The following is a 27,914-nucleotide window of genomic DNA, read 5'->3' on the forward strand; positions in this document are numbered from 1 at the left end:
TTGTTGGTGCAATAGAAGCGTAGTTGAGCTGTAACAGGATAATGCCGTCCTGTTTCAGAAATGAGCACCGCTCCTATTCCTACCCCTTTCGCGTTTGCAGCTCCATCGAAGAAAATCTTCCAACCTGGTTCCTCAGGTAATTCCAACTCATTTGTATGCATTACCTCTTCGTCAGGAAAATACGTTCTTAAGGGCTCGTATTTTTCATCAACGGGATTCTCTGCCAAATGGTCTGCCAGCGCCTGGGCTTTCATGGCCGTCCTCGTCACATAGATGATATCAAACTCTGTGAGCAGAATTTGCCATTTTGCCAACCTCCCCGTGGGCATAGGTTTCTGAAAGATATACTTCAATGGGTCCAAGCGGGATATGAGATAAGTAGTATATGAAGACAGGTAGTGTTTCAACTTCTGAGCTACCCAAGTTAGGGCGCAACATGTTTTCTCGAGTTGAGTGTACTTGACCTCATGTACTGTGAATTTCTTGCTAAGATAGTAGATGGCCTGCTCCTTCCTTCCCGTGTCATCATGTTGCCCCAGTACACAACCAAATGAATTTTCCAGGACCGTTAGATAAAGAATCAAAGGCTTCCCTGGCTTAGGCGGGACCAATACGGGTGGATTAGACAGATACCCTTTGATTTGGTCGAAAGCCTCCTGACATTCTGCCGTCCAACTTACCGCAGCATCCTTTTTCAACAGCCGAAATATGGGCTCACAAGTTGCTGTGAGTTGAGCGATGAACCTGCTGATGTAATTGAGTCTACCCAGCAAACTCATTACCTCTGTTTTGTTCCTTGGCGGTGGCAAATCTCGGATGGATTCAATTTTGGATGGGTCTAACTCAATCCCCCGTCGAACTGACGATGAATCCTAGCAACTTTCCTGATGGAACCCCGAATGCGCATTTGGCCGGGTTAAGCTTGATATCATACCTCCGGAGTCTTTGGAAAAATCTCCTTAGGTCTGCTACATGGTCCTCCTGACGCCAAGATTTGATGATCACATCATCGACGTACACCTCGATTTCCTTGTGTATCATGTCATGAAACACAGCAGTCATTGCTCGCATGTACGTCGCCCCGGCGTTCTTCAACCCGAACGGCATTACCCGATAGCAGTAGGTTCCCCATGGCGTAATAAACTCTGTCTTCTCAGCATCCTCTTTGTCCATTAGGATCTGATGATAACCCGCATAGCAATCCACAAAGGATCCGATCTCGTGCCTAGCGCAATTATCGATCAGGATATGAATGTTGGGTAACGGAAAATTGTCCTTGGGACTTGCTTTGTTGAGGTTGCGGTAGTCGACGCACACCCTGATTTTTCCATCCTTCTTTGGGACTGGCACCACATTGGCCAACCACTCGGGATATCGAGTGACCCGAATGACCTTTGATTGCAACTGCTTAATCACTTCTTCTTTGATCTTTACACTCATTTCTGTTTTAAATTTCCTTAGTTTTTGCTTGACCGTAGGGTATGCCGGGTCAGTGGGTAATTTGTGAACCACTAAATTGGTGCTTAATCCAAGCATATCATCGTAGGACCATGCAAAAACATCTTTGAATTCCATGAGGGTTTTGATCAATTCTTTTCTAACATTCGGCTCAATGTGGATGCTAATTTTGGTCTCTTGGACGTTGTCAGCGTCTCCTAGATTCACAGCCTCAGTGTCATTTAGGTTAGGCTTGGGTTTCTCTTCAAATTGGCACAACTCCCGGTTTATCTCTTCGAAGGCTTCACCTTCATCACATTCGGATTCACCATCGCAAACGACCTCTTGCACCATTGAGTCAGATTCAGATTGATTTATTAGACTAGGTCGAAGATCCACTGTGCATGCCATGTCATTAGAACCAGTAAAAAGAGAACAAGACTCCCCTCGGATAGGAAGAGGAGTAACCGTCCAATTGTTGGTCTTGGCCTCAGGCCCCACAAATTGTATCTCTGCTCTACTGGAACTTTCTCCAGCTTCCACCATACTGACATCCGTGAACAGTCTCTTAAAACTCAGATTCAGGTCTTCATTTATACCGATCAAAGGTCCTTGAATCTTTGGGACCGGCGACCCCTTGGCACTTGCTTTGACAAAAGACCGCGAGAGACGTGGCACCGGCTTAGGCAGAAACCAAACCCTCTTCTTCATTTTTCGTGCTTGCTTCCTATCTGCTGCGGTTGGTTTGAACCCCAATCCGAAAGTTTCCATATTTTTAGGAAGGGATACAGGTTGGACAATCCCTTGAAGCTCGACTCCCAGGCCTTTTCCTGGCACAAATCCGTTACCCAGCATTTCCGAGACCATCATGACTGTCGCGGCAGCTACCCTAGGGTGTGGAATGATTTCTCCTTCAGAAATTTTGTTGGCTGGCCCTGTATCGAAAATCTGGTAGACCCAAGGACCTTTGTCATCAGCAGTCTCTATGAAAGGTACAATTGCTCCACACGCGGTGCACGTTGTATCCTCGCCGTGTAACACGACCTCCTGTCTTTCCCACTCGAACTTCACTATCTGATGTAGGGTGGAAGGCACTGCTTTGGCTGCATGAATCCAAGGTCGTCCTAACAGTAGGTTATAAGAAACTGTGGCATCTAACACCTGGAATTCTATGGTAAACAGGACTGGACCAATGGTCAGTTCAAGTACAACATCCCCCACAGTGGCTGTTCCGTTTCCGTCAAACCCTCGGACACAGATACTGTTCTTGTGGATCCTTCCGTGGTCAATCTTTAACTGGTTCAAGGTAGATAGCGGGCAAATATTGGCGCTTGAGCCATTATCCACCAATACTCGAGTTACCACCGAGTCTTCACATTTGACAACTAGGTATAGAGCCTTATTATGCTCCGTACCCTCCACCGGTAGGTCATCATCTGAGAATGTTATCCTGTTCACCTCGAAAATCTTGCTGGCAATGGTTTCCAGGTGGTTTACAGCAATCTTACTGGGTACATGAGCTTCGTTCAATATCTTTAGCAGGGCCCGACGATGCTCCTCAGAATGGATCAGTAACGACTACAATGAGATCTGGGCCGGTGTTTTTCTCAGCTGTTCGACCACTGAATAGTCATGTACTTTCATCTTCCTCAGGAACTCTTCAGCCTCTTCTTCGGACACAGGTTTCTTGGTTGCCACTGGGTTGGTTCTTCTTAGCTCCACCGGAGCAAAACATCGACCGGATCGAGTCAGCCCTTGCGTTTCACAACTGACTTCTTCCACCTATTTTCCTTTGTACATCACCACCGCCTTTTCGTATTTCCAAGGGACAGCCCTGCTGTCAATCATCGGCAGCTGGACCACAGGCTTTATGGTCACCCGTTCTCTACATACCCCTTTCAACACGACTGCCGGTGTGGGCAGGATCCCTGGTATTACCAACTTGCTTGGCTCGGGTTTGCTTGCTATGATGGACGGGCTCTTCCCCAATATCACTACCGGCTTGACGCCTTCTCCCTGCGACTGTACACTCGTTCCTCTACTGGTTGAGACTTCTTTCGGTGCGGCTTGGATCATCATCACTGTTTGTGAGGGTTTTCTCAATTCTCCTCCCTCACATACCAACTCAATCATGTGAGTTTCGTGGTGCGCTGGCAGTGGGTTTTGGTTGATGTTAGGAGCTTCTGGTGTCTGGACCTCGATCTTATTGGTGTCAATAAGATCTTGTATGGCATGCCTTAATTTCCAGCACTTCTCGGTATCATGCCCGAGCATCCCTGAACAGTATTCACAACTGATTGATCGATCCAAATTCTGAGGTGGGGGATTTGGTTCTCGAGTCTGGACAGGACTAACCAAACCCAATTGCCTCAGCTTGTGGAACAAAGCGGTGTAAGTTTCTCCCAGCTCTGTGAAAGTTCTCTGCTTCCGCAACCTGTCATTCCTAGCATCTGGATTTCCCCGAAAACCTGCCCCTGAAGGGTTTCTATACGCCCTTGGTGGAGGGTAGGTGTTTTGTGGTGGGTAGTTATTATGTGGATCTGGGTATGTGTTGTGGGGGGCCGGTGCGCGCCATTGTGGGCGAACCGGAGGCTGAGTGTATGTCTGGGCTTGGTGTACGGAACAATGTGGTTCTCGAGGTGGATAGAAATTTTGTGGTGGGTTGTATGGGTAGTTTGACCTGTGAGGTCTGGGTTGGTTGTAGTGTGGCATGCCAGCCCTGGACCAACTGCCTGCCTCGATCGTGGCAACCTCTTCTTTCTTTCTTCTCAACGCACCTCCCGTGCCGCTTTGAATAGCCTGGGTTGTGGCCTTGAGTGCCGAATAGTTCAAGATCTTGTCAGACCTCAAACCCTCTTCTATCATGACCCCTATCTTGACCACCTCGTTGAAAGATTTTCCAACCGTTGTCACCAAGTGACCAAAGTAGGTTGGATCCAATGTCTGCAAGAAATAGTCCACCATCTCTCCCTCTCTCATGGGAGGATCGACTCTAGCTGCTTGTTCTCTCCAGCGGAACCCGAACTCGCGAAAACTTTCCCCGGGTTTCTTCCCAGTTCTCAATAATGTGAGACGGTCAGGGACTATCTCGAGATTGTACTGGAAATGACCTGCAAAAGCCTGCGCCAGATCATCCCACGTGTACCACCTGCTGGAATCCTGCCTGGTATACCATTCTAGTGCAGATCCGCTCAGACTTTGGCCGAAATAAGCTATCAGCAGCTCATCCTTGCCGCCTGCCCCTCTCATTTTGCTACAGAATCCCCGCAAATGTGCCATGGGATCACCGTGCCCTTCATATAAATCAAACTTAGGCATCTTGAACCCAGCCGGGAGTTGGACGTCTGGGAAAGGGCACAGATCTTTGTATGCTACGCTGACTTGATTGCCTAGCCCGTGCAAGTTCCTGAAGGACTGCTCCAGGCTTTTGAACTTTCTCAGCACTTCATCCTGTTCAAGGGCCTTAGCCGGTTTTTCAATCTCTGCCGGCACTTCCAAATGTGGATTGTAAGCTTGAGGCTCGGGTGCATGGAATGTAGGCTCAGGGGGATAGTATTGTGTATCGTGAGCCTGAAACAATGGCTCACTGGTCGTTCTCTGCAAAGGGGCTGATGTAGGTCCCACAAAAATGGGAATATTGGGTGTTGGGAGAGGTTGATGGGGTGGTGGAGCTTGGGAATCATGAGGGCTTCTTTCTTGATGATAAAGGGGATTTGGACGGCTTGTGGAAGGGCCAGAGTGAGGGTATTCCGGCATGTGTCCCAGTGTTTCAGGGCTCTTTTGTGTTTTGGCTAGGGCTAGCTGCATTGCATTCATCTCTAGTCCCATCCTTTCAATCTTTTCCATCGCTTCTTTTAGCAACTGGCTCATTGGCCTTTCTTCCTCATTACTATTCTCTGAAGTAGTCATGCTTGTTGCTACCGGTCCTTTGGATCTGGTTTGGTATGAGTGTGTTGCCAGAGTTCTTTAACAACTAACTTGTCTGAATCAGACAATAACAAACTTGTTAGCGTTAGATTTCAACAGATTTGATCATAACACATAGAGGATGCAATGCACCTATGCAGTTAATCGTTTCTACATGCTTTGCCTCAAACATCATGCGTCATCCCGGTTTGCTCATTCGTCCCTTTTTAAAGTACTTTGGGAAACCTTGTGTTTTATTTATTTTGTATTTTTATTTTCTTTCTTTATTAAAATCGGTCGAATCCTATGGGGATTGCCTACGTATCACGTCCCCGCGTGAATCAGACCAGGCGTAGTTCTGCCTCAAAGTAAAGACACGTAGAAATTCTTCCGGAGTCACTTAATTTCATTATCAAAATTTGCTATTACACATTGCTTCAAACAAAATAGCAACAGTACAGACTCCACGGTTCTCTGACCCTATTTGATTGAAAGAAAAATAGAAAACAACATGTGGGAAAGCATCAAAGCTCAACTAAAACAAGACTCGACCAGAGGTTAATTTTCCAACTTAGGGACCCGCGCGGCATCATTCGGCCTTTTCGCGGTTCTAGGTGCGAGATCCCTTTCGAGCTGCTCCAACTCGTGCATGGTTTGTTTGACATAACCCATCACTGCTGGGAGAACGGTAACGCATGTCATGTTTTCGCACCGCCGACACCGTCTGATGATGGCATGGGCAATGGCCCTGATCTTATCTCTGGCTTGTTTCTTCTCTATGAGTAGGTGTCTTATCTGATCACTGCACGTCTTGAACACCTGTGAGTCTTGTATATGTTGATTCTTCAGCTGCCGTACTTCTGTCTTCATTTGGGCCAACAGGTCGTAACAATATCTACTCTCCAATTGGAAATCCCTGGCCCGCTTAACTGCTTTAAACTTAAGTGTAGCCATCTCTCTCTTTATTTTGGCAACAGTCTTCTCGTGGTCATGTTTCACTTGGTTCAAGCATCGGCGATGCTTATTTACTCGTGTATCCCACTATGCCCTGAGCTCTGCTATGACGCTTTCGGATTTCTCCAAACCATCTTGCCATTCCCTGATTTCACCTTTTAGCCTTTTTATCAGCTGCTCGTCTGATCGACGCCTTGGCTGTTCATCCGCATTCATCCTTATCTGTTGGATTTGGGATCTGAGCATTTTGTTTTCCTGAACTAACCTGTTCCGCTCTCCCAGATTGGCAGCAGCCTGCACATTGTGCTCATATTTCAAGCTTTCCAATTGTTGTTTCAACCTACTGATTTCGGCGCAATAGCTTCTTTCTTTTGCTAGCCAATCCCATTGTTTTTGCGATGTTTCAACGAAATTCAGGATGTGGGGTCTCTTAGCTGGCCTTTCATGCTCAAATTCCCTTCTATACCACGCGAGGTAACCTGGTGCCGTCTCACCTTTGGCCCGATCCCGTACGTAAGTATCTGATTTCAAATATTGACACTCACTCCAGACTTGGCGAATTTTCGCTTCTGGAAACTGTCCGTCACGACTTATCTCAAGTGCTTGAGTGCTAAGATCTTCCTCATGAGGTACTGTCTGGCATCTTCCAAACTGTCTCAAAACTCGGCAGGGTGCGTAAGGTTGAATGCTCTTAAGCCCCATTAGTAAGAAATGAGTTTTAGCTGCAGACATATACAGGATCTCATCAACAGGCAACCATCCCAACGTCCATTGTATTTGGCTGGCAGTAAGAGCTTGAAAGAACGAGGTCCATGCCAGGACTCCTTTGGGCAAGCTGATCTCTTTGGTTCTTGTGTAAGATTCTTCTATGCGGGTCTTTTCCTGGGAACCATGGCTCAAAATCTCGGAATGATGGCAGAGGTGCTCGGACATCCATATCTGTAGGAGCAAGTTACAACCTTCGAAGAAATCTCCCCCAGCTTTACAAGCTGTAAGAGCTCGAAAGATGTCGGACACCACCATAGGTGCGAGAGTACCGTCCCTTTGTGTGAGTAAAGTGCTGACGACCCCGGATATCTTCAAATCAATGTTTCCATCTTTCCTTGGGAATACCAGAAGGCCTAGGAACATTATCATGAACGCTACCCGTCTGTGCTCGTCTCACTTCTGACGAACTCCTTTGCTGCACAGTTTGTTGATTGGATTATTGAATCCCCCCTCATGACCGTATCTATCATATATAAAGCATAGAGTACAAAATCCGGCTGCCAGATCCGGGTTGTGGACCGTTCTGGGTATCTTCAATGAATCTAGGAACCGGTGTATCGTGACAACTCTTGGGGCGACCAAGTATTTTTGCCTCAACGGAAGTTCAGCATTTCCGATGTACCCGGCCATTTCTTCCAAAGTCGGGGTGAGTTCAAAATCAGAGAAATGGAAAACATTGTGCGTCGGGTCCCAGTAGGTAACCAAAGCTCTTATGATATCTCCCCGAGGCTGGATTTCCAACAAACCCACGAGACCTTTCAGATATTTCTTGACCTCATTTTGTCCTTCAACACCTAGATCATTCCACCATAGCCGTAGCTTGACAGGGATTTTGGTCATTATTGAAAAATGTTCATTTTGCATCGTGCTCATCCTGCACATTTATTAAGGTGATTTTAACAAAATGACTTGACTCAAAAATATTTTACAAAGGGGATCAAGTTTTGAACACGGCCTTTAAACACTTCGGGGACGAAGATTTTAAGGCTGTGTGGGTCAACTGCTGAACAAGACCCAAAGGTGGCTGTTTATGCAAAGTCAGCCTTCCGGCGTCCCTTTTCGGGAACATTCGGCTATTTATGACACAACAGCATCACCTAATTTATTTATGACTTTTAAAATTCGACACATCTTTTTTTTTTTTTTAAATTATTTATTTATTGATTTTGGCTATTTTAGCAAAAAAAATGGGGTTGAACCCGACGAGGGTTGCCTACGTATCTCACATCCGGTGAGAATCAAACCGGCGTAGTTCGGGCATATCATAAATAGAGAAAAAATCAAATAAATCTAGAAATCAAGAATAAGTGTCTTTATTATTATGAAGAGAGATAAAGGCTAAAGAAAATATTTATTATTGTTATTATATTTTTTTTTATATTTTTTTTTATTATTATTTTTGGCAATATTTGGATTATTAGTCTGAATTTATGAAAGAAACAACATTTTTGAATTTATGAAAGAAACAACATTTAAAATAAATACCCTTTCTCTTCTTTTCTTTTTTTTTGATTTTGAAAGTGATAAAAAAAAATTTATTTTCAATAAAAGGACAATTCCAAAATAAGTAAAAAAAAATTCCTTTTCTAGGAACCGGTCAGCATGCGGAACCGAAGCACATAAATGCGCAAAACAAATGGGATGCAGCAGGGGGGTCTTTTCTTTTCAGGTTGCCTGTCCTAGACGGACCCAACCCCTGTGTTGAGTCCCCTAAGTCAAATGCAACATGATGCAAATAAGCGTTCCTACTAGGGATCCGGCATGAAGTCAAGTTATTCTAGGTTCGTAACCTGGGTATTTGTTCTAGACTGTGTACCCGAGCGGACAACTCGAGTCGAGGAGGGGGCTACGTACCGGGGACCCGCGAGATCGTCCGGCTTTGTAACTTGTCCGACCTCTTTCTTATTTTAGGTATTGACACTAACAGAATAGGGAGTCTCGACCTGCGAGCTTCTCCCCGGAGGTAAGAAGAGAAGGGTTTCGGCACAGTTTATATACAGTTCAGATAATATTAAAGCGGTAAAAACAACATTTGGCACATTATGCAAAAATATGTAATAAAGATCAGATAATAAAGCCAAATATAACAATTATTCTAAGCTCGAATTCTTGAACCCTGAACCAGTGGTTCTGGGTTCCGATCCCCAGCAGAGTCGCCAGAGCTGTCACACCTACTTTTTCCGCACCCGAGTGGGCGCAAGGGAGTTTTTTCCAATTAAAGGACAATCGAAACGGGATTGGTTTAATTATTTCAGAGTCGCCACTTGGGAGATTTAGGGTGTCCCAAGTCACCAATTTTAATCCCGAATCGAGGAAAAAAATGACTCTATATTACAGTCTGCGTACCAGAAATCCGGATAAGGAATTCTATTAACCCGGGAGAAGGTGTTAGGCATTCCCGAGTTCCGTGGTTCTAGCACGGTCGCTTAACTGTTATATTTGGCTTATTTATCTGCTTTTAAATACAATATGAACTTATGTGCAAATTTTAATTTTTAAGCCGCTTTTATCATTTACTGTTATTTTATAAGGCTTTTAACGTTGTGAAAACATATCTCGAACCACGTTGCATCAATGCACCCGTGATTGTTGACATATTTCGACTCGGTTGAGATTTGGATTTGGGTCACATAAATGGGCACCCGAATTAAGGAGAATAAATTATTAAGACGTGCCTAAAGCAACTAGCGTATTGTTGTTTTGGGTAAGGCCAAAAAATTCGCTAAACGGCATGTCCCGAATTCTAAGTGTTTTAATATACATACAGTTAGAGGGCCCCGCAGCTGTGTACATTTTTTGTTTGACGAGGCTCGTCTCGTTCTACTTTTAAAAGGAATTCGCGACGTCATGGATATGCCTTTCGGACCACGTCACAATCGATGTACCCGTGATTAGAAATACATTTCGAATCCGTCAAGATTTGGATTTGGGTCACATAAATGTGCACCCGAGTTTAAGAAGGTAGGTTTTATTAAAGCGTATCCTAAAGAGACTAACATGTTGTTATTTTAGGAGGGTTGTGAGATTTACTAAACAACCCGTCCTGGAAACTAAATGCTTCAATAATATACATTTAACAAGGGCCCCGCATCTGCGCGTTTTGTTTATTTTCATCGAGGCTCATCTCGTTCTTATTTTTTAAAAGGATATCCTATAGCAACTACGTTTCTTGTCGTGTTTGTCTCTATCAATTGAAAACAGTAGATAGTCCTAATTAATTACATGTTTGCAAATTGTTTGTAACAACATTCAGAAAAGCTTGAAAATCAGAAATGAGGCTGCATGTACAGTCAGCCGAACAAATAATCATGGGCCCAAATCCAGCCCATGCGTGATAGGCCAGACCTGGGCCACTTGCTTGTTCGATGCGGGCCTACTTGGTTTGCTTCGATTTGGGCTCGACCTTCATGAGGTTGAGGCCCTGAACTGGTTCTTTGTTCTATAAATGAGTTTATCAATTTATATGTGACAATCTGACAAAAGAGGAAAGTATTTTAACTAAAGTGGGTAGTTTTCCTATTTGACCTACGTTAGAGAATATACTACATCATCAGACTAAGTTTAAAATACAACTTATTGCAATGGGAATATTTTCACCTAACAGCATACATATATGACTAGCATTCACTTACCTACATTGATATACTAAGCATGTAGGCTACTTCTATTATCCAAACGAAAATATAACTATTATATACTACATGACATTTAATACAACAATCCATGTATATATAAAAACAATCTGCAGGTCCTCTCTTTTGCATTCATGCTCAAACTCTCAGTTACATTGGTGGTATCAATTGTGTATCTGGTAAGGAAAGGAAAGGAAGAAGGAGAGTGATCAGTTGAGTAGTATGCAACGAATACAGCAGCAGCAGACACACAGCAACAACACAGCAACAACCAACCAAACAAAGTGTTTTCCACAGCCACAGACAACCAACAATGTCTCCCAGAATACAAGGACTAGCAGATAGTCGAGTATCAAGCCAGTAATCCCAGAAAAAGAGTAATGAAACACCAGAAGTAAAAGGGTGTTCAATGCAGTAAAACCACCAGTTCAATAACCACAAACAACTCAGTTAATGCAAGCAACAGAACTTGGCCAAGACAGCTTGACCAATATGCACTCTTATACAACTTTCAGGCAGTGTTTTGGTTACAATGTCTATTGGAAACTCTCTTATGTTCTCAGTCCTTTTTTTTTCTTTAAACTCACAAAACCTTTCTCAAGACTCAAAATTACAGCCTTAAGACTAAAAATTCCACTTTGTTTTCTCTTTTTCTCAAGACCAAAAGTCCAGCCCTCTTTAAGTTCTCGAATGGCCTATTTATAAGCCAAATGACCAAGTGCAGCTAAGCTGCCTCCCTCCTACTTGCAGACTGCCCATACCCCTTAACTCCCCATGCCTAAAGGCATCTTTCTTGGAATCCTTAATCAGCCCCCATGCCCTGTCTTATTACTCTAATCAAGGGTTATGGGTTTAGTTAAGTATTCAATTAATTCCCATACTCTTAGGTCTGGTCCCCCATTGGCATTAATTTAATCCCAAATTAGTACCCTACTTGTCAGCTCATTTAAACTAATCTTTCTGCCCTTTTTAACACCCCAGAATACCCCTGCTTAACCTTGATTATTACTGCCCTGCCCATTGCAGCATCAGGGCATTTTTGAACTGATGAAAGTTCAAATTCAAGACTGCCTGGACTTAACCCTTTTCAGTCATTTTTACACTGCAAACAAACCATTTCAAACAATGCTGGGGCATTCGGTCAGTGGCAAAGTTCAATTAGTCATGTGACGTTATTAGCTCATTCGATTCATTAGTTATAGAAAACTAATCGACGACATTTATCGAGTCGACTATACTAATTATAACAGGTAATAATCAGTCGCTCATATAAACAATACGTTTAGGGACCTAAAGGGCATCAGACAATTTTTTGTTCAATTACTGGAGCCTATATGAGTTAACTTATCTGACGATTAAACTAATCGACGATCATGTTTATCACAGAGTACATTCAGAACATACACATAGAAAATCAATCGACCAAATAAAAGGTCTTTACAGAGATGAAAGAAAATTAAGAAACTATCAGAAAATAACAAACAATTACCACAAAGCATGCTAATGACTTAATCAGCAGTTAATATAAACGAAAAGGGAAAGAAAAACTTACCGACAAAGTTTGAAATCAAAATGACCCAAATCTGATTCAACTTCGAACTTTTGAGGCCGAACAAACTTTAATCAGGGTGTTCTCACATGAGAACACCTTGATTAAGGTCTATTAGACCTCAAACCCTTGTCCAGACCGGCCGGCTTCCCCAGGTGCATGTGTTCTAAGGTCTGGATTTTCAGATCTGGATTTTTAGGAGTTGTGGGTAGATTCGGACCAAACCAAGCTTGGTTTGGTCACGAGGAAGGTCAGGGAGTGTCTGGTATGAGGATGGGGTGGTTTGGCATAGTTCCGGGTTCGACTCAAATCTTCAAATGAAGATTCGAGACGAAAGAAGATGATTCGAGGCAAATGGATAGCAGATCCATGTTTAGGACAGTGAAGTGGTCTTAGGGTGTTCAGGAGGTGGCCACCGGCGTTCATGCCGCCGGCTTTAATAGCGAAGGAGACTAGGGCGGCTGCTAGGGTTCGGGGGGTTTCAGGTTTGAGTTTGGGGACGATGAAGGGTGGGGTTGGTATAGGGGGTGCGGGGTATGATAGGAGGCTTATATACGGGGAGGCTGATTGGATCTGAGCCGTTAGATCAGATGATCTCAACGGCTTAGATCTGATGCTGAGAAATGAGACGGGGTCGTTTGGTAGTTAAACGGGGTCGTTTGGTTTAAGTAAAGGGTTGGGTCAGACTGGTTATTGGGTCGGGTTTGAACACGGGTTGCTGAAGGGGGTCCTGAGCCGTTGGATTGGCCTGGACGGATGGCTCAGATCGAACGCCCTCATACGGCGTCGTTTGAATTGCTGCTTAGGCAGCCGGTTTTGGACTGGATCAGTGCTGGTTGGGCCTGTTTTCGTTTCATTTCTTTTGGGCCCAACCGATTTCCTTCCCTCTTTGTTTTCTAATTTCATTTTTCTTTTAAAACAAAAAATAAAAATAAAAATAACAAAAATAAATAAAATAACGAAATTAAAATGAAACAACAATGCAACATTTTAACACAATTATCACAAAATATTTAAGTAAGTGAACTAAAAGCCTAGAACGAACGATGCACATATACATATATATTTTTTTGAATTTTCTTTTAACGACAGGCATTTTTGTATTTTTGTTTGATAATGACTAGATGCAAAATGGACAGACTCACAAATGACCAACAACACATGTTACGGAAAGATCGAAAAATTGTATAGCGAAGCCATTTGCCACTATTTTTATTTTCTTTTGGAGCGATTGTCCGTGAAGCAAAAATCACGTGCTTACATCTCCCACAGCCAAAGACTGGGGAGAGACGACAGCATCCATGGCTACTCAAAACGTCACCATATCATTGACGTGAAGAACTGAAAATAACAACAAAATCTGGAAAATTCTGCTTGCTACAGAAAATCGCGAAATAGAATTTAAGATCTAGAAAAATAGGTTATGAATTTGAGGATGAAACCAGTTGGGGATTGTTCTTTAAGAGAAGGGGGGTTCTTTTAAGACCAATCTTGGGATATTACCTTGCCGGATGCCGGAGTTATGGTCCGGTGAATAGTGACGGAATTACTATTCACCTTCTTCCTAGAGAGAAGGAGGAGGATTTTAGAGAGAGACGTTCATCATCATCAACTTGTTTGGAATCTTTTCCTGCACACTTTTGGGATAAAAGTGGGTGACATCAGCAACCACAAAAGAGCTACTAAGTAGTTGGATGTGCTGTAAAGGGAACAAAGAGTTGAAGGAAATCTGGAGGACCACTCTAGCATGTGTTTTACGGCCTATTTGGAAGGATAGGAATCACAGATGTTTCAAAGGAAAGGCATCATCAATACATGTTTCAAAACAGAGAAGTTTATTTTAGTTTAGAATTCTGGTATAACTTGATTGATGCATACAATGTGGAAAAGATGATAGAATCTACTAGTAGCTTACAGAAGATCGAGTCATTGTACTCTACGAAAGAATTTAAGTTATATGCACTGACAATGTGAAGGATTTTTTACACGATCAATGAATTTCAACCTGTGATAGCAGGTTAATTACTATTTTTACCAGATGATTAATTAGTGTTTATCTAGAGATTTTCCTGTAATTGCCTAATAACTGAATTGATTGCGTAAATATCTTTTACACTGGAGCGCATGGAACATACCATTTCTATCACAGTTTCATAACTAACCGTACTACCGTAGGCTCCAACACATATTCCAGTTAGAGATTGTCTTGTCCAACAACTAAACCTAATTTGCTTATTACTTGGGTACTAAGGAGAATAGAACAAGGAAAAATGCAAAGAAAAAGAAAAAAGCGGTGGGGTTTAATTGATGAAACCGACCTCAAATAAGAAGTGTTGCTCAGTAAGTGCCAAACCTAACTTTGGTTGAGTAGTGACGAGGAAGGTTAGGGCCCTACTGGGGTTAATAAATAATAAAATGATAGGATAAAATAAACAATATAATTGAGAAGCTACAGTAAAAGTCTATATAGGATAATAAGAGTACAATAACGGAAACAGAATATAAAGGCAAATCACAAGGAAATACCACTCACAACAAGGATAACAACCGGGGATCTCTTGGTATCCCAAGGATCTCTTGGTATCCTCAATATATACACTAGGGATCTCTTGGTATCACGAGGATCTCTTGGTATCCTCAATATATGTCAGGGTTCTCTTGGTATCCCGAGGATCTCTCAGTATCCTCAATATACATGCCAAGGATCTCTTGGTATCCCGCACCTCAATCCAGATCATAATTTCGTGCAGGGGATCTCCCGGGATACGGTCCCGTAGTCCCAAATTAAAGGTACACAGCAGCAACACAAGAGTATTAAATCAAATGCAAACTTCGTACAAGTAAACAGTTAATTCTAGCCTAACAGGTTTCACGTAATGCAATTAAGGCAGTTTAAGCAAATAGGCAGTTAAGTCAACTAAGCATGCTTTTCTAACTAACAACAGGCTAAGTTTGCAAGTAAAATAAAATAGGAAGGAAAGGAACTCAGTTTAAATACTTAAAGTAAAACCGGGTTTTCAACAATTAGCTCAAGTACGCACTCGCCACCTCACGTACAAGGCATTTCAATTATCAAATATCATATCTTAGGGGGAAGGTTCCCCACACAAGGTTAGACAAGCCACTTACCTCGAACCAGCTCAAAAACAACCCGACACCACGTCTTTGCCATGCGTCTCGACTCCAAATGGCCCTAATCTATTAAATTCATTTGCATTATATAAATAACACCTTAAGTAACTGATTCTATGATTAAATTCTAAGCTAACGCGAAATTATGTAAAATGACCAAAATGCTCCTCGGGCCCACGTCTCGGAATCGGGTAAAAATTATATATTCCGGACACTCATTTACTCACAAGTCTAACCATATAAGAATCTCTCAAATCGGTGTCAAAAACCCAATCAAAACTCAATAATTCAGCCTATGAAGTTTATCAAATTTTCCACCAATATTCGAAATTTAAAGACTAAATTTAAGTTAGAAATCATGGAAATTGATCTAAGTTGGGTAGAGATCACTTACCCAAGTTACCCAGGTGCAAAAGTCTTCAAAAATCGTCCCTCCCGAGCTTTCAAATTCGAAAATGTGAAAATAGGCTTAAACCCTCGAATTGGGATTTTAAGAAATCTACCCAGGTATTTGTACATCGCGATCGCGAAAGGAGACCCGCGATCGCGAAGAGTAAAATTTGAGGGCTCCTGAACTGGGCTACACGAACGCGAGATGGGTCACGCGATCGCGAAGAAGGAAAAGGGCGGGCTTACGTGTTCGCGAACAAGGCCACGCGAACGCAAAGGGTAAAAGGCCATTAGTCCATATCTCTACTATGCAAAAGAGGTAATGTGAACGCAAAGGAGGAAGGGACAGGCTTCCAAAATCGCGAACCAAGTCATGCGATCACGAAGAACAAATTAAATACCCACCAAAAATACACTACGCGAAGAAAAGGTCGCGAACGCGATGAAGGAAACCAAATATCAGATTTTTCTGCAATTCTACAAGTTCCAAAATGACCCGTTGAGCATCCGAAACACACCCGAGGCCCCCGGGACCTCAACCAAACCTGCCAACCAATCCTAAAACATCATGCAAACTTGTTCCAACCTTCGGAACGCTAAAACAACATCAAAACACCTACTTTTCATCGGATTCAAGCTTAAGAATTCCAAAAACTCTAAAAACACACTTTCGATCAAAAAGACTATCAAATATCGTCCGAAAGACCCGAAATTTTGCACACACGTCACATTAAATACTACGGAGCTACTCCATATCCCGGAATTCCATCCCGAACCTCGAATCAAAATCTCACTATCGAACCGAAAACTTCAAAAATTCAACTTTCGGCATTTCAAGCCTAAATTAGCTATGGGCCTCTAAAACGCAATCCGAACACGCTCCTAACCCCGAAATCACCCAACGAAGCTAAAGGAACCATCAGATTTCCATTCTGAGGCCGCCTTCACACTATTCCGACTACGGTCAACTTTCCAACACTTAAACTCTCATTTAGGGACTAAGTGTCCCAAAACTCTCCGAAACTCAAAACCGAACATCCCGGCAATTCAAATTAGCAGAAATAAACTTGGAGAAAGCAGTTAATAGGAGATCAGGGCATTAATTCTTAAGACGACCAGCTGGGTCGTCACACTATAAAACTTATTGGAACATTCAAAAGTTCTAAGTCCAACATTGAAATAATATCTCAAAATATAAAATTATGAAATCTTTTAAGAAATATTTATAAATTATATCACAATAAGTATATTTATATATTAAATATATCTAAAAAAATTATGTATGTAATGTCGAGTTGGTTTGGTTTCAGTTTGACTTTCTTTAGTTACAACCAAACCAAAACAACCAATTATGGTCACTTTTTTTCGTAACACCAAACCAAGTCATAGTTGTTTTATTTTTTCTGGATTAGACTCGAATTATTGAATTGGTACGGTTTGTCGGTTTCCTTTGGACACCGTAGTAATAACATACCAAACTCCTTGAATATGTCCAAAAACTATCACAACAAAATAAATTATCCATTAAGGGATTGACTTCTTTTCTTATACTTTCTACAAAGATAATAATATTATTCGTGTTATAAAATAAAAGCAATACAGTAAAATATAAATAAGAAGAGATAGAAAGAAGGGAGAAATGTTTTCTTCTTTCACTTTGGTGTATTTTTCAATTGCAATTTCATGGCCTTTTATTGGCATAAAAAGTAAAGATGATAGACATAAAGTAGAAAATTTAATCTTTAAGTTATTCACAACATGGGCATCCAATGTAGTATCCAAAGTAGTATCCAATGTACAAACTATTCATAACACTCTCCCTTGGATGTCCATGTAAGATAACGTGCCTCATTAAAAACTTATAAAAAAAATATTGGGATGTACATAGTTATTTATAATATGCATTGCTTGTTGCCTCATTAAAAACCTTACCAGAAAAAACCAGTGGGACAAAACCTTGGTTAAGGAAAAGAGTGCAACGTGTAGTTACTCCCCCTGATGAAAAATCACTTAATGTCTCGAAGACGACGCATTCCAATCTTATATATCAGCTTTTTAAATATTAAGGTTAGTAATGCCTTAGTGAACAGATCAGCCAAATTATCACTTGAACGAACTTGTTGTACATCTATTTCACCATTCTTCTGAAGATCATGAGTGAAAAAGAGTTTCGGTGAAATGTGTTTTGTTCTATCTCCTTTGATATATCCTCCTTTCAATTGAGCTATGCATGCAGTATTGTCTTCATACAATATTGTTGGAACCAAACGCATTCTCGACTTGCTTCGTGAATGGCTATTATCTCTACATGATTTGAAGAAGTAGCAACCATAGTTTGTTTTGTCGAATTCCAAGATATGGTTGTACCTCCACTTGTAAATAAATAGCATGTCTGAGATCGACCTTTGTGTGGATCAGACAAATATCCTGCATCTGCATAACCAATCAATGATGGCTTGGATTCATTTGAATAAAATAAACCCATATCAATGGTCCCTTGGAGGTATCTGAATATATGTTTAATACCATTCCAGTGTCTTTGTGTTGGCGAAGAACTAAATCTTGCCAATAAGCTTACTGAGAAAGCTATATCTGGTCGGGAATTATTGGCAAGATACATTAATGTCCCAATTGCACTAAGATATGGTACTTCGGCACCAAGAAGCTCTTTATCATTTTCATGAGGTCGGAATGGATCTTTCTTTATATCAAGTGATCTCACAATCATCGGGGTACTCAATGGATGTGCTTTATCCATATAGAATCGCTTTAAAATCTTTTCGGTGTATGTTGATTGATGGACAAATATTCCATCTTTCATATACTCAATTTGTAGACCAAGACAAAATTTTGTCTTTCCAAGATCTTTCATTTCAAATTCTTTCTTCAAACAGTCTACTGTTTTTGGAAGCTCCTCAGGAGTTCCAATGATATTTAAATCATCAACATACACAGCGATTATAACAAATTCAGATCCAGACCTTTTTATAAAGACACAAGGACAAATTGGATCATTCTTGTACCCTTCTTTCAACAGGTATTCACTCAGGCGATTGTACCACATACGACCTGATTGTTTCAATCCGTATAAAGATTTCTGAAGCTTTATTGAACAAGTTTCTCGAAAACTTTTATATGCTTCTGGCACTTTAAATCCCTCAGGTACTTTCATAAAAATTTCGTTGTCTAATGATCCATACAAATAGGCTGTAACAACATCCATTAGATGCATATCAAGTTTTTCTTGCACTGCCATATTTATGAGATACCTGAAGGTGATAGCATCCACTACAGGAGAATATGTCTCCATATAATCAATTCCAGGCTTTTAGGAAAACCCTTGTGCCACAAGTCGTGCTTTATATGTAACGACTTCATTTTTATCATTTCGTTTTCGCACAAAAACCCATTTATACCCTACTGGCATTATTTCAACAACAACATTATAAGCAAAAATGTTATCGATAACAATATTATTTCGGTTCCATCTTTTCTCGGTTGAGACGTAACTTATTGATATTTCTTCATTTTCATTATTTTTAGGTACTTGGACCTCCCCTAAGGTCTTATCATTTGTTACGTCTTGGGGATCTTCTTGAGCCACTACCTCTGTGTTATGTTCACTTTGATCACTTGCTCCTTTTCTTCTTCGAGGATTTTTATCTTTAGAACCGATTGGTCTACCACGTTTCAAGCATGGCTTAGACTCATTTGCTTTAATTAATTGTCCTGCCAGGATATCAACTCGAATTGGAGGATTAGCAGCTGGAATATGTGACTTAGTCACCCTTGGTAGGTCAGTGAATGCATCTGGCAATTGATTTGCAATATTTTGTAAACGAATAATCTTTTGAACCTCTTGTTCACATTGATTTGTTCGATGATCTAAATGAGACAGTGATAATGCATTCCAATCTATCTTCTTTTTCAACTGCTTATTTTCTCCCCCTAATGTTGGATATATTGATTCATCAAAATGACAATCAGAAAATCTTGCCGTAAATAAATCTCCAGTCATCGGCTCTAGATATTTTATAATAGAAGGAGATTCATATCCAACATATATCCCCAACCTTCTTTGAGGACCCACCTTTGTGCGTTGTAGTGGAGCAATTGGAATATATATCGCACAACCAAAGATCCTAAGATGGGAAATATTTGGCTCCGGACCAAAAGCCAATTGCAATGGAGAGACTTTATGATAACTTGTGGGCCTTATCCGTATAACTGCTGCTGCGTGCAAAATAGCATGACCTCATACTGAAATGGGAGGTTTTGTTCTCATAAGCATTGGTCTAGCAATTAATTGGAGGCGTTTGATCAATGATTCTGCTAGACCATTTTGTTATGAACATGAGCAACCGGATGATCAATTGTTATCCCAGTTGAAATACAATAATCATTAAAGGCTTGGGATGTAAACTCACCAACATTATCAAGACGAATTGTCTTAATTGCATAATCTGGAAATTGTGCTCTTAGCTTTATTATTTGAGCCAACAATCTCGCAAATGCCATATTGCGAGTTGATAGTAAGAACACATGTGATCATCTTGTAGATGCATCTACCAAAACCATATAATATTTTAATGGTCCACATGGAGGGTGAATGGGCACACATATATCACCCTATATACGTTCCAGAAATGCAGGGGATTCCATACTAACTTTAATAGTTGATGGTCTAATAATTAATTTTCTTTGAGAAAATGCAGCACAAGAGAATTCCTTAAATTGAAGAATCTTCTGATTCTTCATTGCATGTCCATGTGAATTTTAAATTATTTTACGCATCATATTAGAACCAGGATAGCCCAACCGGTCATGCCAAATAATAAAATTATCTTGATTAGTAAACTTCTTGTTTACTACAGCATGTGTTTCAATCCCGCTAATACTTGTGTAGTATAAGCCGGAGGAAAGAGCAGGTAACATTTCAAGCACATATTTCTTACCGGACATTATTGTAGTAATATAAAGATATTAAATCTTTTCATCATTTGTAGTCTCAATATGATAGTCATTTTGGTGAATATCTTTGAAACTTAATAAGTTTCTCTGAGATTTACTACAATATAGTGCTTCATCAATAGCCAAATTTGTTCCTCCTGGTAGTAATAAATTGACTCTTCTAGAACCTTCAATTAATATTGTACTACTGGATATTGTATTAACATTCACTTCTTTCATTACCAAATAAGAGAAATATCTCTTATCTTTTAAAATAGTGTGTGTTGTAGCACTATCCAGAAGACATATATCATCTTTATTAATCTTGAGTCCAACTGAAGACTAGGGAATTTTCATATTCTTCATAAAAAAAGACAAATAATACATCATAAGAAATATGAAAAACAAGCAGAAAAAAAAACATTAAGAAATACATTAGGAATATAGAAACTAGCAACACATGATGCATTAGAAAAATACACTCAAGAAAAATAAACTAGTTGCAAACATAAAAATAACAACTTTTATAGCTTCATTCCCCAGTAAGATGATTAGTTCTTTAGTCAATATCCTCAAAGAAGTCTCCAATTTCTAAATGAGTAATATTTGTTAGGCCTTAAAAATCATCATCTTATATGCAAGATGTGCCTTAGAATCATATTTATTTGAGGGACCTGCTTCATCATCATTATTCTAAAAGGTCAAGTGTGCCTCCACATTATTATTTTTTTCTTGAGGGAGGCTTGATAAAGTTTGACAAAATATTCTGGCGTATGACAAATGCGTGCCCAATGACCTCTCATACCACATCGGTGACACATACTAACTTTACCTTTTGAATGATTAATTTGAGAACTCTTATTGTTCTCCAATTTATTTCCACCATAATGACGATAATTGTTTCGCCTCCTGTCACATCCACGTTTACGACCATGTCCACGACCACGGTAATTATTTTGTTTTCTTTCAAACTTATCATATGTTGCTACAGCATTCACTTCCGGAAATAGAGCTGACCCAGTGGGACGGGTTTCATGATTTTTCATTAATAGAGTATTATTCTGCTCAGCCACAAGTAGGCATGTGATTAACTCAGAATATTTCTTAAAACCTTTTTCTCGGTATTATTGTTGTAGCACCACATTTGAAGCGTGAAAAGTAGAAAATATTTTTTCCAATAAGTCATCATATGTGATAGTGTCTCCACATAATTTTAATAGAGAACTTACTTTAAAGATAGCAGAATTATACTCACTTACGGTTTTAAAGTCTTGCAACCTTAAATGTATCCACTCATACCGAGCTTTCGGTAATACCGTAAGTTTTAGGTGGTCATATCGATCCTTCAAATTAATCCATAATTCAAGTGGATCCTTTACGGTTAAATATTCATTTTTTAACCCTTCATGTAGATGATGACGAAGGAAAATCATGGCATTCGCTTTATCCTGATTTGATGCTTCATTTCCTTGTATAATAGTATTTCCAAGACCTTTAGCATCAAGGTGAATTTCAGCATCAAGAACCCATGATAAATAGTTCCTCCCGGTGATGTCAAGTGCCACAAATTCAAGTTTTGATAAATTTGACATAGTAAAACTATCATAAAAGATGAATAAGTTAGAGAAATAATTATAATAATAAATAATTAATGAAAAACAAAACGATTAAGGTGAAAGAAATGAAAATAGAGCTATATCATGTTAACAATCTACTATTTCATTTTATTCTTGCCATAAAGTAGAAATTACATACTTGTTTCATTTCATTTTATATTATTGATATATATATGTGTTAATAGAATTGAACGTGACTAACATTATTTATATGTTCCAATAAATATAAAGTAATTAAACTATAAAATTATTGCTTGTCAATTCATTTCTCACAGTTCTTCAAAATGCCTTAAAGATGTGTTTTGATCCAGGGAGTCCATGACATTAGTGCATAACTAGTTTGATGACTTTGAGGTCCTCTAAGAGTTGAGCACGGAAGGAAATACTTATTTAATCACTGCAATGTACTTAAACTATTGAAGATGCCCAAGCGCACAAGTAATTTGCAAACAGTGAGCATATGATATGTACTGCCATAAATAAGATGATTATAATGATATATACCTTAATAAAATATGGCTCAACTTAGCGGGAGTTAAGAATAAAATTAGAGTTTCGTGCTGATAACGTGTTATAAAATAAAAGCAATGCAGTAAAATGTAAATAAGAAGAGATAGAAAGAAGGGATAAGTGTTTTCTTCTTTCACTTTAGTGTATTTTTCTATTGCAATTACATGGCCTTTTATAGGCATAAAAAGTAAAGATGATACACATAAAGTAGGAAATTTAATCTTTAAGTTATTCACAATATGGACATCCAATATAACATCTAATGTAGTATCTAAAGTAGTATTCAATGTACAAACTATTCATAACAATTCGAGAATAATCTTCTAGGCGAGCAACTTGGTTAAATTACTTTCCTTAGTGCCTTTTTACTGTAGTAGATAGGTTTTACAATTTGGGAAAATTGCTTTTCGAGTTGCAACCTGTAATGATAGATTGTTAGTGATAGTGTGATAAGGTGCAACAACTAAGCGTACTTATATGTATGACCAAACTCAATAATATTTGGCAATTTAAGAAGCAGGTATCTAGGATATTTGCTGCACTTTCAGGCAGGGGTGTTCGTCGGTCGGTACGGAATGATATTTAGACATTTCTATTCGGTATTTTCGATATTCGGTTTCTTAAAATCCTATACCAATACCGTATCTAATTAAATTCGGTATGGTTCGGTTTTTCTCCTTTCGATTTCGGTTTATTCGGTTCGGTAACTTCGATTTATTCGGTTTGAATACTAACTAGTGCATAGAGCCATACATTCTAATTTTCTTAATTAAAGTACTCAAAAATACAAAACTGAAAATGTTTGTTGACAAAAAATTTGTCCAAAACTAGCAATTATCGACCCAAATAAAGAAAATTGTATATAAAAGAATATTTGATCATTACAAATGTCTTGTTACTTGTTTAGAGTTAATTGATGAACTTTGAGAATAACGGAAAGTAAAATTTTGGATTTTTTATATTTATGTTATAACTGATAATATGTGTTTTGTGTAATGTAATATATATTTCGGTATGGTATCGTTATTTCGGTATTTTATTTTAAAATACCAAATACCATACCTAATACCAATTTCTTAAAAAACTTAAACCAAATACCAAAATACCGTATACCAAAATTTTCGATTTCGATATGATAGTTCGGTATTTACCAAATTATGCCCAGCCCTACTTTCAAGTTTTACAATTGCTAGTCATTATTATTATTTTTAGGCGGTAACTTGTATAGGATCATTTTGTGGGCCCTACTTTCAGGTTTTACAATTGCTAGCCATTATTATTATTTTTAGGTTGTAACTTGTATAGGATCATTTTGTGACTACCGGGTGACATAACTTTCATCCACGTGGCTAAAAATGAATTTGCTCATTTAAGAAGCAGGTATCTAGGAAATTTGGCGCACTTTCAGGTTTTTCAGTTGCTAGCCGTTATTATTATTTTCATTTTGTGGCTACCAGGAGATATAACTTTGGCCCGAGTGACTATAAATAAATTTTGCTCATATTTTTTTTATTCTTTGGTGTTTTTAAATTTAAATCATACATAATTTTAATACGAAATTAAATCAAAAAAAGGGGACACATAATATATGATAAATATTGGTCATTTTCAAGAGTTAATATTTTTGTTTAATCTTTATTTTTAAGATCTTATTCTTTTAAAAAGATATACACATTGTTATAGGGTTTTGTTATAGGGTGCAGGCGTATCCTAAATCTAGTATCATAAAAAAGGTAAAGTAATCGTTATGAAGCAAAACCTCAAAAGTCTCTACAATTATCCCTAATTTCTTTAATTAATTTTCTCAGTCGCACATAATTATTGGGACCAACGAGTACATCTAAGAGCATCCATACAACAATAGCACGCAGATGCTTAAGAAATGACCAAATGGTTATTGAGGATAGTTATCACCAAATTAAAATGCACATGCTACTGGGCATGTCTTCACAGTTTACCTAAAAGAAGAGAATACTGAGAAATTAAAATCCACAAGAAATAGTAGGTGCTGCTAATCAGATCCCCAAGGAATTCAAATTGTAACATCTATAACAATACCAAGCATATCAAGTTTCAACAAGCAAAAAACTCTTAAGAAATTAAAATCGACATGCAATAGCTGTGGTGCTACTCAGATCCACTTTCATTTCCACGAGACTATAGTGCTAAACGAAAACAGAAATGAGAAAACAGCATAACCCAAAACTGCCTTGTAAATTCTGTTCCAATGTCAACCTCTCAACGATTGGCCTTGGCAACTCTTTCAATCTCATCCTTCTTCTTAATGGCATAGCTGCAGAAACAAAAATCATTCACAGGAGTAAGTAATAAAGGCGTACATATCCAAAGAAACTGAGTTGGAAAGAAAGGTGAACCAATCAAGTATACACTCAAAATCTCAAGCCTTTTACCTATTTGAAGAACCCTTGGCAGCATTGATGAGTTCATCTGCAAGGCACTCAGCTATGGTCTTGATGTTCCTGAAAGCACTCTCACGTGCACCAGTTGTCAACAAATAAATGGCCTGGTTAACACGGCGAAGTGGAGAAATATCAACAGCCTGACGCCTCACAACACCAGCTGAACCAATACGAGTTGCATCTTCCCTTGGCCCACTAATATGATCAAATGGAGAAGACAAAGCTATCAGTGAGACAGATGTATCAGTAGGGTATTTGAACAATATTTGGTTGAAGTTGGAAAAAAAAAGTATTTAAAGTTGAAGTTTAAAAAGAGTATTCGAAAGTTGAAGTTGTATTTAAGACACGAACTACACCTAGAAAAGATGTTTAAGAAAGTTGAAGATTTGTGAGTAAATTCATTATTTTATTTGAGATACTCCTCAAACTAGTATTTAAAATCATCCAGCAGCATTTGGGATACTCAAATTTCAGTATTTGTAAATATAGAACGGCCAAACCAATATCTGAAAATACTGAAGCATTTGACAATGGGCCCACTGTTAACCCCATTTAAAATAAAACAAAAATAAAAGATTGAAGAATATGTGAATGAATTAAGCGCCAATCATCAGTGTGCACCTGTTAATGACGGCATCAACAATGACTTGAATTGGGTTCTGGTCAGTCAACAAATGAATGATCTCCATTGCATGTTTGATGATGCGGACAGCCATTAGCTTCTTTCCGTTGTTCCGTCCATGCATCATAAGAGAGTTGGTGAGCCTCTCAACAATTGGGCACTGGGCCTTCCTGAAACGCTTAGCCTGGTATCTACCAGCTGTGTGTGGCATATAAACTGGATGCTTGGAAGCAGTTGCTGTGATGTAATCCTCAACAGAGATGTCATTGATCTTCACCAAAAAGTGAGATCATAGTTAAGGAAAAATCTTTCAAATTGCATTTAAGATAAGCTTCAGCCTCGCTAATAGAGGAACTTAAGAATAATACTCAATTAAAAAAGGCAGAAACAGAAGTAACAATCACCTTAGTATTTAGTTAGCCCACTTAATTTTCTCACCCTCTCTAGCTCTCTCCAGAGTCTGCATTAAACCCAATGTTCTCCACTCCAGAATGTTATTGAGAAAGAATTACACTTTTACTGAGTAGCAACAGCTTTTCCTTCTATTTCAGGGAATAACCAGCTAAAAAATATAGCCCATAATATTTGCCCTCCTAATACCTCTCCCCACCGAATTAGCTTATTTGGCTATCTGGCCCCAGTCTATAGGAGTGCAACATTCTAAAAGGAACATGTAAACTTAAAATCACATAGAAGTAGTCTCAAAAGTCCTATAATCTCTTGGATTCAATGCAAACTAGTGAAAATATGGCAGTGGAAGATAAAATCTATTAGAAGATACCAATTTGCTAAAGTCAAGTCTTAGTCATGTTAGTAAGTTCACTATAAGTCCAATGATCCTTAGGAATCTCTTAGTCCTGCTAGATATAAAATGTGGAGCAACTTAGATAGCGAGAGTTCATATAGCCAGCCCAACTTGCTTGGGATTCAAGTCTAGTTGTTTGTTGCTGCATCTGGGAGATTACTATCCTACTGCAAGTCTTTTTTTATCCTGGCCCTATAAGTTGAAAAATCAGTTTTCTGTTTTCCGTTTATGGAAAGTCAATGTAACAAATTATCAAGCTAGATTAGTTTATTCTTCAAATTTCAAAGTTTTGGTACTCAAGCTCTATAAGCAGCAATTTTCCGTGTATGATAAGAAGACAAAAAGTACATTCAGCTTGGATCTAGGTGACTTTTCAAATTTCAAAATTTAGATATTCAGGTGCTACAAGCTGTAATTTTCCCTGTGCAAATACAATGAAATAAAACGTGCAAAGGAAAGAGTTATTAGCAGATATAGACATGTCGCTGTGAGGAAAATGAGCTTTATTTAGGTACCTGGACATCGTCGTAGGTCCAGCGATTGAAAAGCATAACATCGCTGTGAATCTTATTCTCTGCGGTTGCGTCTACTGGGGCGGCTACTACACCTGCGTCCATTTTTTCTTCACCTGCTGCACAAATTTAACAGTTAGAACAATGCATTTCGCAGTATTTTTGTGTTTGTATATACAGATAGAAGGAGGGAGCCGCTCACCTTACGCCTTACGGGAGGAGTCTTTCCTGCTGCTGTTGTATCAGAGAGTGGAATGTGTTAAAGCCCTAGAAACTTTATAGTAGGGTTTCGGGGAAGGGGGCAAGGCTATAATGTGATAGTTCGGCCCAATATATATTGGGCTTTCTACTCTGCTATGTCTTGGATCCGACTTTGTCGTCCAGCCCAAATCCAATTACTGCAAGTCGATTTTTTATGGAATTTTACCTAGCTATACTATTCCATATTAGAAATCTATTTAGCACTTTTCTTTATATTCCTTAAAAATTACATTGTGTATTTATATTTACTATTTGTATACAAAATCATGATAAAAGAAAGATTTCTTAAATTTAAAGATTAAACTGTAACCCCCACCCACCCACCCAATTCTCCGCATCATTCAGCTTCAGCTTTCTAAAAGTCTAAATCCTCTAAAGTAATTGTAAGATGATGAATTATTCCTTTTATCCTAGCATTTATTTTCTGTTGAAGTGGTCCACTTGATTTAT

General features: G+C 39.3%; 1 protein-coding gene across 2 annotated transcripts; it reads right to left on the reverse strand.

Annotated features, from left to right (window-relative positions):
• Nucleotides 1-24,872: 24,872 nt before the first annotated feature.
• Nucleotides 24,873-27,506, reverse strand: LOC104227159 (small ribosomal subunit protein uS7-like). 2 transcript variants are annotated; one of them, XM_070162360.1, is made up of 5 exons: nt 27,406-27,506; nt 27,207-27,322; nt 25,886-26,157; nt 25,256-25,459; nt 24,873-25,137 (listed from the first exon to the last, which is right to left on the reverse strand). In XM_070162360.1, exons 2-5 carry the CDS (start codon nt 27,306-27,308, stop codon nt 25,083-25,085), a joined length of 633 nt encoding a protein of 210 aa, XP_070018461.1. In that variant the 5' UTR covers nt 27,309-27,322; nt 27,406-27,506; the 3' UTR covers nt 24,873-25,082. The 2 variants fall into 2 exon arrangements, with proteins under 2 accessions (XP_070018461.1, XP_070018462.1); XM_070162361.1 differs by having other exon boundaries at nt 27,207-27,319; nt 27,406-27,488.
• Between the last annotated feature and the right edge of the window lie 408 nt (nt 27,507-27,914).

The sequence above is a fragment of the Nicotiana sylvestris genome, chromosome 11, assembly GCF_000393655.2.
Source record: "Nicotiana sylvestris chromosome 11, ASM39365v2, whole genome shotgun sequence".
Classification (NCBI taxonomy): domain Eukaryota; kingdom Viridiplantae; phylum Streptophyta; class Magnoliopsida; order Solanales; family Solanaceae; genus Nicotiana; species Nicotiana sylvestris.

What these genes read in the sequence shown, in the direction of transcription:
- LOC104227159 (XM_070162360.1), bottom strand. Translation starts at nt 27,308, where the DNA reads ATGGACGCAGGTGTAGTAGCCGCCCCAGTAGACGCAACCGCAGAGAAT. An exon ending in GGACCTACGACGATGTCCAG is followed by an intron (nt 26,158 to 27,206) that starts GTACCTAAATAA and finishes TTTTTGGTGAAG; the next exon opens with ATCAATGACATCTCTGTTGA. An exon ending in GTTGATGCCGTCATTAACAG is followed by an intron (nt 25,460 to 25,885) that starts GTGCACACTGAT and finishes TGATCATATTAG; the next exon opens with TGGGCCAAGGGAAGATGCAA.